This window comes from Triticum aestivum, chromosome 7D, assembly GCF_018294505.1.
Source record: "Triticum aestivum cultivar Chinese Spring chromosome 7D, IWGSC CS RefSeq v2.1, whole genome shotgun sequence".
In the NCBI taxonomy this organism is placed as follows: domain Eukaryota; kingdom Viridiplantae; phylum Streptophyta; class Magnoliopsida; order Poales; family Poaceae; genus Triticum; species Triticum aestivum.
In genome coordinates this window covers 2,274,280-2,282,837 of record NC_057814.1, presented here as the reverse complement: position 1 = coordinate 2,282,837, position 8,558 = coordinate 2,274,280, and the positions used below count along the sequence as shown (strand labels likewise).

The window sequence follows — 8,558 nt, the reverse complement described above, 5'->3', positions numbered from 1 at the left end:
AGTGATTCCTGAATTACCTCCCTCCCTCCCTTGCCGCGGTGTGGAGATGCCCCCGTGCTTTGGGGATCCGTGTGGTGCGCCGTTGGATGGCGCATCTGCTGATTTGGTTTTCCTTGATCCATCCATGGGGCGGGCCGAGTGATTCCTGAATTAGGCATTATTATTATTATTATTGGTTGTTGTTGGCGCCATTGGTTGTTGTTGTTGTTGTTGTTGTTGTTTGGGTTTGTTTGTTTTGAAAGAATCGGGGATTCAGTTACTAGTTCCGTGAGCTTAGAGCTTTACAGAGCCACCTTTGGGTTTCTTGGATTTCTTCTCTGACTTGCCTGGAGGGTAGAGCCTTAATTAGATTATTACAGTCTCATCTGGTATGGTTAAGACCGATGATATAAACATGCTGTGGTCGCTTGTCGCAGGTTACCTACCATGCTAAATTCTGTAACATGCTCATCCATTGCCAATTCACCAATCGTTTGCCAATTGTGATAATTGTCTCCAAGGGAATATTGCCACAACTTGTGATAGCCCTTCTTAAGACTTTGATTAACAATGCATTACCCTTCTGCAGCTTTTTCAATTCTTGACATCATGCGTGTAAATATGTTTGTTTATATCGCTCTATGTAATAATCATACATCACATAATCCTGTCCTTATCCTGCATCCAGGTCCAGGGGGTGGTTGGGAGACCATTGAGAATAAGAAGAAGAAGTCAGGGCAAACATGGGCGCCACGGACTTCATCCTCAAATGCTCCACCCGCTACAGCAAGGCAAGCTTGGAATGGCAATGGATCTTCGCGTCCTTCAGGAAATAATTCGGCTCAACCTTCTGGTCGTGGTCCTGCTGCCAGACACAATCCCAGGGTATCATCACAAGCAAGGTTTACAGAACCAGGATTGCAAGCGCCAAACCCAGCTGTCACCCCACCTCTGGTAAATGGTTGGCAGTGGGCATCAAGGCCTCGCCCATGTCGTCCTCGAAGCAACAACGATGATGATGTTGCTTCATCTGGTTTCGACCCTGAGATGGATGATCCTCAAGTCGAGGACTCGTCAGATGATGATGATCTTAATGATGATGATGATGACATGAGCGATGACTATGATTCCGATGCATCGGAGAAAAGTTTCGAAACCCGAAAAACAAACAAGTGGTTCAAAAGTTTCTTTCAGGAGATCAACACCTTAAGTGTGGATCAGATACATGAGCGACAATCGCATTGTCCGGCATGCCAAAATGGACCAGGAGCAATTGCCTGGTTCAAAGGGCTGGAATCTTTGGTCAGACATGCTAGAACAATGGGTTCTAGGAGGGTTAAGCTCCACAGGGAATTGGCTGCATTGCTGGAAGAGGAGATGTCTCGCAGGGGGTCTTCTGTGGTACAGCCCGGCGAGCACTTTGGGAAATGGAACGGATTGGCAGAAAGCACTGACCAGCAGATAGTATGGCCGCCAATGGTGATTGTGATGAACACAAGACTGGAAAAGGGTGAAGATGATAAGGTGATGATGTTTGTCTATCTTCGACTACACATTGTATTAGTAGCAAAAGTAAACAGCAAAACTGTCTTATTTTCATGCTCATTTCTTTTATCTTTCTAGAGCATTTGATTCATATCTATTAATCTGTCTGGGAAGGATTAAAATACTCAATATTCAGACGACCTGTTATAACATGCTTGAATTTAATACAAACTAAAATCATGTAAATATATGTCTACTGTGTTGGCTAGGTATAGTTAGTAAATCAGTTGAATGTTTGCAAATATGTAGTCCATTGAATTTGTAAAAAAGCATATGTTTAAGATAACTGTTCAAGGTTCTAAAATGACGTTTTATTGCATTCTGATTTCGCTATTCGTTGATGCTCAACAGTGGTTAGGCATGGGCAACCAAGAGCTACTCGAATATTTCAGTGCTTATGCTGTGGCCAAAGCACGTCATGCATACGGTCCAGTTGGGCACCGTGGCATGAGTGTGCTAATATTTGAAAGCTCTGCCGTGGGCTATACTGAGGGGGAACGTCTGGATAAGCACTTTGTTGATCAAAGAACACACAGGTACAATTATATGCAAAAACACAGGGCTCTTTTCTTACCAGGTGGGATAAGACAATTATATGGTTTCCTAGCCACAAAGGAAGACATGGAGGATTTCAATAAACACCACCAAGGTATAATATTGAACTTCTGTTCATACATTTAATACATTCTATGGTAAATACTACCTGATTGTAATGAACTTTCTTGCCTGAATTCTTTGCCACCAATGATGATTGGTGCGAATGCAACATGATATGCATGTGAAGCTGCACCTCTCTGTTCTTCACTTCTCGCATTGACATGTTAACATGGTCGATACTTCCCACATTCATCTCTATATATGTATTTGGAGCATAGTACGACAGGCCTGTTTAGTTTTCTGATGCTGTCCTGTTAAATTCAAGATGGCCTATAGTTATGGCGGCTCAAACACAGTATTATTATTATGTATTTATCTTGGTTCAAAAAATGTATTAATTTAGTGCAAAGGTAGAAATGCTCTATTAAACCAGATTTCAGTACACCCACGATTTTCTTAGCAGATATATTGGCTACTGTACTATGTGTTTACATAAATGATTTTTTATAATTCTCAGGGAAAAGCCGCCTGAAATATGAGATGAGATCTCATAATGAGATGGTAGTGGCCCCGATGAAAAAAATGAGTGAAGATAATCAAGAACTCACTTATGTGAAGAACAAGGGGGTTAAGACAGAGCAACGCTCTAAAGTTGTACAAGGAACCCTGGACGTTGTTACCCAGAAACTTCGAGAGACCGAGGAAGAGAATATATTCGTCAGGCGTAAAGCTAAAGAGAAGCACTCTGAGTACGAGGAAGAGGTAAATGATTGCTTGCTTAAAGGTTGCACCAGTGTGTGTGAAGACACATCTGAACATCAAAGGGATATTTTATTTCCAAACACTTACATGCCAATAATCAACATTCGATAGAATTACCATTTCCTTGTTTTTGAGATCATTGGCTTTTTTTTTTACCTTGTGCAATTTCTATACTTTCCAGATGAAGTCCCAAGAGAAATTCTTCCATGATCAGATAGAAAACATTCACAAGGCCCTAGAGGACAAGGAAAGGGAGTTTGAGAGGTTGCTGCAGGAGGAGCGTGCCAAGGCTAGACAGTGTGACGTGGATTCTGGGACTACCGAAAATCGCAGGCTAAGGTGCGTACCATGAACAATCAATGATTTCTGTGGAGCTAATGTTGCAATGTGTGGTCTGGGGATGGAAGTGCTCCAGGTCGATGTTTTACTTGTCAATCTTGCTTCTGTTTCGCTTTCAGTATAGTGAAAACATGGTCTATTTTAACCCGTACATGTTATGCTACTGTGCAGGAAGGAACAGGTACAGCGGTTCATAGATTGCCAGGTTAAGGACGTGCAGGAGTTCGAGGCTGAAGCAGACCAACTGATAAAAGCACATGAGGAAAAGAAGGTGCAGCTCAAGAAAGAGTACGCGGCAAAGGAGGTGGAGCTCGAGAAGGAGTTTGATGCCGCTTTTACCGGTCTGATGGAGAAACACAAGCCCGGCACCTTCCAGGCCTCCAACAGCTCTTGAAGATCACAATACATAGGTTTTCGATCCGGTTTCCCTTATAAACTGGATCACTCTCCTGGCGTAATGGCCGCTTTGAGTGATATATTCAGGTGTATGCAAGATTAGGAAACCTGAACTTGATTGGACCTGTCATCTTGCTCTGCTTTAGAATTTCAGATAGAACGTGTCCAAATTATCGTGTCATCTTTTCAGAATTTCATATGGTTCCTTCTAGGCTGGTGTCATTGCCAGAGAGAAGAATTCGAGTTCTTTTCAAAAGACATGATGAAAACTAGAGACTTGGGCGATCATTTGCGTGAGTTTAATCATGGGGATGGTTGTCCGAAAAGTCATTGGCGAAAAGCTGAGTTGCTTTGAGGTCTATACCTTTGTAACTTTGTCACCATTTGCTTTATCTAGTCAAATTTTTCTTGTCCTCGTCTTTATCTAGTAACATTTCTAGCCAGTGTTTGCTATTTGTCATGAGAAAACTGCCAAGAGTTTTGGGCCTCCTTGCCACTACCCACAAATGCCTCATCATTGAAATTTGGTGAGTATTAGTACGAAAACCGAATCCGTGTTTTGGGCTTAACTGAATGTCCACCCAGATTTGCATGCCATGGCTTCATCTTCTGGCCTCAACCCCACTTCCTACCTAGTTGAAATCTTCAACGTATTGATCAGTTATAAACTGTACTGCATTCTTTTATCACTTGTATAAATTGTAGCACTGTTAACAAGCTTAATCTATTATTGCTTTTGATTCCAGTGCTGCTTGGCCATCTCTTCTGTAAATGTTTCTCGTTGTTAATTTCTATCAGGTTTCATGTTTGTAAATCTGGACAATTTCTATAACAGTATTTTTCTTTTTTTTGCGAAGTAATTCTGCAACAGTACTAGTTTACAGAACGCTGTCTTGAAAATGATAGGACTGTCACTCAGGATTTGCACAAAAAGAAGTGTTCATACAAATTGGTGATACCATCACCATGGTGCAGACGCCAGCTGCTGCATAGCCTGTGCGCTCGATTCCCTCTCCTCCACCTCTTCATTCATCACCCTCATAGCATCCTGGAGAGTCGCCATCTTCGACTCCCAGGCTCTCATCTTCCCCACCTCATCAGCGGCGAGGAGGCCAAGGAGGCCATCGACTCGCTCACGCAGGAACGTCACATCCATGCCCAAGGCCTCCAACGCCTGCAAGCTCTTCTTCCACTCCGCGAGGTCCTCACGAGAAGAGGGAGAGGAGGCCCTGACACCCTCGGCGATGATGGCGGTCTGCGCCATCATTGTTTCTTTCAATCTCGGTCTCACTACTGGTACTAATGTTGATGTTGTCGCCGCAAACAAACTCCGGGTTACGCCACATCTTGCTCTTAGCAGACTTGGCGCGTGCCGGCCTCCCTCGAGATCTTTTATTCGGACATTCAGTTGTGTGAGTCAAACACACTCGAGATATTTTATTTTTAAAGCACTCTACTCGCAGAGAAATCAACTAGTGATGAATTACCTTGCACATTTCTTTGGGTGGCCATCAGCATCAGGTGCCTGTCAAATAAAAACTCATTCTTAGTTTTACATACATATTAACGTGTGCTTACAAACATTTGTTTTCTTCTTTCTTTCTTTTTTGAAAAATGAGTCTGTGTACAAACATGGGATTCTTTTAAGTTTCTACTCACAAAAATGCATTGAATTCATGTAGGACCTTACCGTCGGATCATAATCATCATTGTTGTTTCCCTCGCTCTCGCTCTCGCTCTCACTGCTGCTAATGCTGTAGTTGTCGCTGTAAACAAACCCTGGTTTTCGACACGTCTTTGTCTTTGCAGACTTGGCGCGTGCCGGCCTCCCTCTCTTCCCCTGTAACATAAGTACACAATCTACTTATTAAATAAGAAATTTGGCCACCCACGATACTAACCGTGGCATACCATGTTTTTTCGTTTTTCCATACAAAATGGGCATGATATAAGGACAAGTGTTTCTTTCAAGCGTTGAATACAAAAATGCTTTGATGAACCAATATTCAATATTATGTTGTTCTTACCGTTGGCGCAAAATTATCATCCTTGTCACCGTCGTCGGGTATGGAATCTGCCGGCCACGTATTAATGTTGATGTTGTCACAGTAAACAAACTCCGGTTTACGCCACATATTACTCTTAGCAGACTTGGTGCGTGCAGGCCTATTTCTCCTCTTCTGTTACACAAGTACACAATTTACTTTATAAATATTAATCTGCTTACAAACAATTTTGCTGTCGGATATGCTTAAATATGCGGCTGAAGGTATAAGATAATCTGAGCAGAAGCATTGTGAATTCATAAATAAAACTGGAAGCTCTGTTTATTGGTTCTAATCTTAGTTCCAGGATATCACAAGCACAAACACGAGAATGCATTTCGGGGGTGTATCGACGGACTTACTTTCTGCATTTTAGGTTTATGTGCACATACTTTAACCCGCCCGCCGGGACGCTTTTGCTGCTCATCCTCCGGCCTCACGACCTGCCACAATGAGGTTAATTAGATCGATCAAGAAGTCATGCTCTTAATTATACTTTACAGAATCATGACTCTAGTGAATCTGAAGTACAGCAAGTGAACACTTACTCTAAGAGGGACAAAGTGGACCTCGCTCTCCGGATCATCGCATTCATCAACCGCCATAGGCTGTTGGCCAGCAATAGTAGTAAGCGCGAGCCCCTCTTCCTACGATCATAAAAAAAAGTTGTTATCATTTCGACGCAAAATTTAAAAAAAAGGGGCCTCCCGGCCTCAAGATGAGGTTAACTAGATCAATCAAGAAGTTGCAAAATCACGACTCTACTGAATCTGAAGTGCAACAAGTGAACACTTACTCTTAGAGGTACATAGTCGACCTCGATCTCTGGATCATCGCATTCGTCGACCGCCATAGGCTGTTGGTCGGCAAGAATAGCGAGCGCGAGCCCCTCATCCTGCGATCATCAGTTTTTTATTTAATCATTTCGTTGCAAGAAGTTTAAATCAGAATAAAGATCCAAAACATTGATGAGAGGAGAAGTTTAAATTTAAATCAGAATAAATAACGTGAAGGAGATGATATGTACGTGTTGATCATGAAGCGTGGGAGAAGGTGGGACGGAGGAACTCCCTGCTGCTGCATCCATGACGACTATCATCGCCATGCCTGTGTCGTTGGTGCTGCACAACGGTCAACGGGAGGATGAGAGGAAGACGGGTAGGTACTACTTAACGGAAGAGAAACGCAAATGCTGGAAATAGACCGTTGTGCGTCCGGCTAGAGTACGTGATTCACGGAGCTTTCGTTGGTTTGTTTACAAAAACGTTCAAAAACTATCCAAATGAGCTACCTGCCTGCCTGGAAATCAGCGGATTCGTTTCCATATATTTGTATGTTTTTCAAAATTAACCAGAGGAAGATCCTTCCTTTCCATTCCTTGCATGGATGTTTGCCTGCCCGTTTGCGTCTCCATCATATCAAACATGCCGTTGGACTACAAAGACAAGGTCCCCTCACAAAAGAAAAATAAAATCTATTGGGTTTCTGGGATAGACTCGCTGGGGCGGCGCGGCGTCGGGCCTCGGCCTGCTCGGGCCGGTGGCTTGGCCGATCTGGTTGTGCTCGCGGAGGAGGCCTTACCACTTGGGATCTGGAACCTACATGTTGATGCTCACGATTTTGATAGTCATACCGATGAGATTTCTCGAAAAGTCTTTAGTGCTCATTTCGGGCAACTTTCCGTTATCTTTCTTTGGTTGAGTGGCATGTACTTTCATGGCGCCCGTTTTTCCAATTATGAAGCATGGCTAAGTGATCCTACTCACATTGGACCCAGTGTGGCGGTGGCGGAGGCGTGCTCGGGCTAGGCTTGTGGCCAGCGGCTAGCGAGGGTGGCGTGCGGGTTCCAGCGATTGGTGGGGGTAGAACTAGGGTTGGACAGTGGAAGCTCTGTGGTGGGTAAGAGAGTTCGAGCGGAAGCTCTGTGCCTCGGCACCAGCGATGCTTGTGGTGTCGCTCTTCTCTTGGGGGCGCCGCCTTAGCCTTTTGCCTTCCCTCTGACCAGTGGCGGAGACAGGGGGGCCAGCAGGGGCCCTGGCCCCCCCTAATGTCACTGGTTTAGGACTAATACTAGTGTAAACATTGATTTTTTTGCTGTTAAAACAATGCATTTTAATGATCTGGCCCTCCCAAACAAGGTTTAGCAACGTTTGGCCCTCCCAATTTGATTTTCCTGGCTCCGCCACTGCCTCTGACACTAAGAGTGAAAACATTTGTCCGCTTCGGCTGACCTAGCCGCGGCCACGCTTCACACGTGTCAAAACACATACAAGCATCTTGGGAGTACAACCTTAACTAGCCTGCCGGCATCATGCAGGTACATATTATTGTCTCGAAAGGCTTTCACGCTGCTTTATATCCATGACCAAGATATATGGCCAAGATACATGGTATCGAGGAAATCCACAAAAATTGATCAAACAAAGAAACACGACATAGTTGATAACACCAAAAAGCAGTCGCCAAGAAGAAGCACATGAGACATGTCATCACGCCCTAGGGACCTCCACACCCATCCCCGAGGCCCACAATGGTCGTCGTAGCTAGTATTTGGTCACAGTAGCTAGTATTGGGTCACAGTCGTCGCAACACTAGTTGTTATCATCGAAGGAGCACTTGGTGATCATTGTCGCAACACCGCTCGAAATCGTTGTAACACACGGAGGTCTGTCTAATCCATCCCAATGGATGAACTTGAGGAGGATCGAAGCCTGGAAGACTAACTCGAAGAAGAAGCGCCACTCCTATGAGGACTAAAACCCTAAAGTATGTAAAGTCGAGGTACCAGGAAGGGAGGAAAATCCACAGGCTCGCTGGCAGAGATTGACGGGAGGAAGGTTGTGCCCTATTCGCCTTCTGAGAGGGGAAAGGTGCAATATCCATGACTAGCTATGT

The 8,558-nt window shown here is 44.2% G+C and overlaps 2 protein-coding genes across 2 annotated transcripts in view; one reads left to right on the top strand and one right to left on the bottom strand.

The window, feature by feature from the left end:
* The window catches only part of LOC123165216 (protein SUPPRESSOR OF GENE SILENCING 3 homolog), a gene marked incomplete in the record, with an annotated part of 5,825 nt that extends 1,792 nt beyond the window's left edge, over positions 1-4,033 (top strand). The window contains 5 exon segments of the mRNA XM_044582848.1: positions 668-1,503; positions 1,876-2,173; positions 2,639-2,883; positions 3,065-3,222; positions 3,394-4,033. Coding sequence (XP_044438783.1) covers positions 668-1,503; positions 1,876-2,173; positions 2,639-2,883; positions 3,065-3,222; positions 3,394-3,616 — 1,760 coding nt within the window.
* Positions 4,034-4,623: 590 nt separating this feature from the next.
* LOC123169789 (uncharacterized) lies at positions 4,624-6,829 on the bottom strand. The gene is made up of 8 exons (XM_044587665.1): positions 6,691-6,829; positions 6,460-6,558; positions 6,212-6,310; positions 6,026-6,106; positions 5,646-5,798; positions 5,309-5,458; positions 5,106-5,143; positions 4,624-5,007 (listed from the first exon to the last, which is right to left on the bottom strand). The coding sequence occupies exons 1-8, from the start codon at positions 6,766-6,768 to the stop codon at positions 4,824-4,826; spliced, it is 882 nt and encodes a 293-aa protein (XP_044443600.1). The 5' UTR covers positions 6,769-6,829; the 3' UTR covers positions 4,624-4,823.
* Between the last annotated feature and the right edge of the window lie 1,729 nt (positions 6,830-8,558).

Coding starts and splice junctions, on each gene's coding strand:
- LOC123169789 (XM_044587665.1), bottom strand. CDS start 6,768: ATGGCGATGATAGTCGTCATGGATGCAGCAGCAGGGAGTTCCTCCGTC. Junction 6,559..6,690: donor CCACGCTTCATGATCAACAC/GTACATATCATC, acceptor TGATGATCGCAG/GATGAGGGGCTCGCGCTCGC. Junction 6,311..6,459: donor TCGACTATGTACCTCTAAGA/GTAAGTGTTCAC, acceptor TTATGATCGTAG/GAAGAGGGGCTCGCGCTTAC.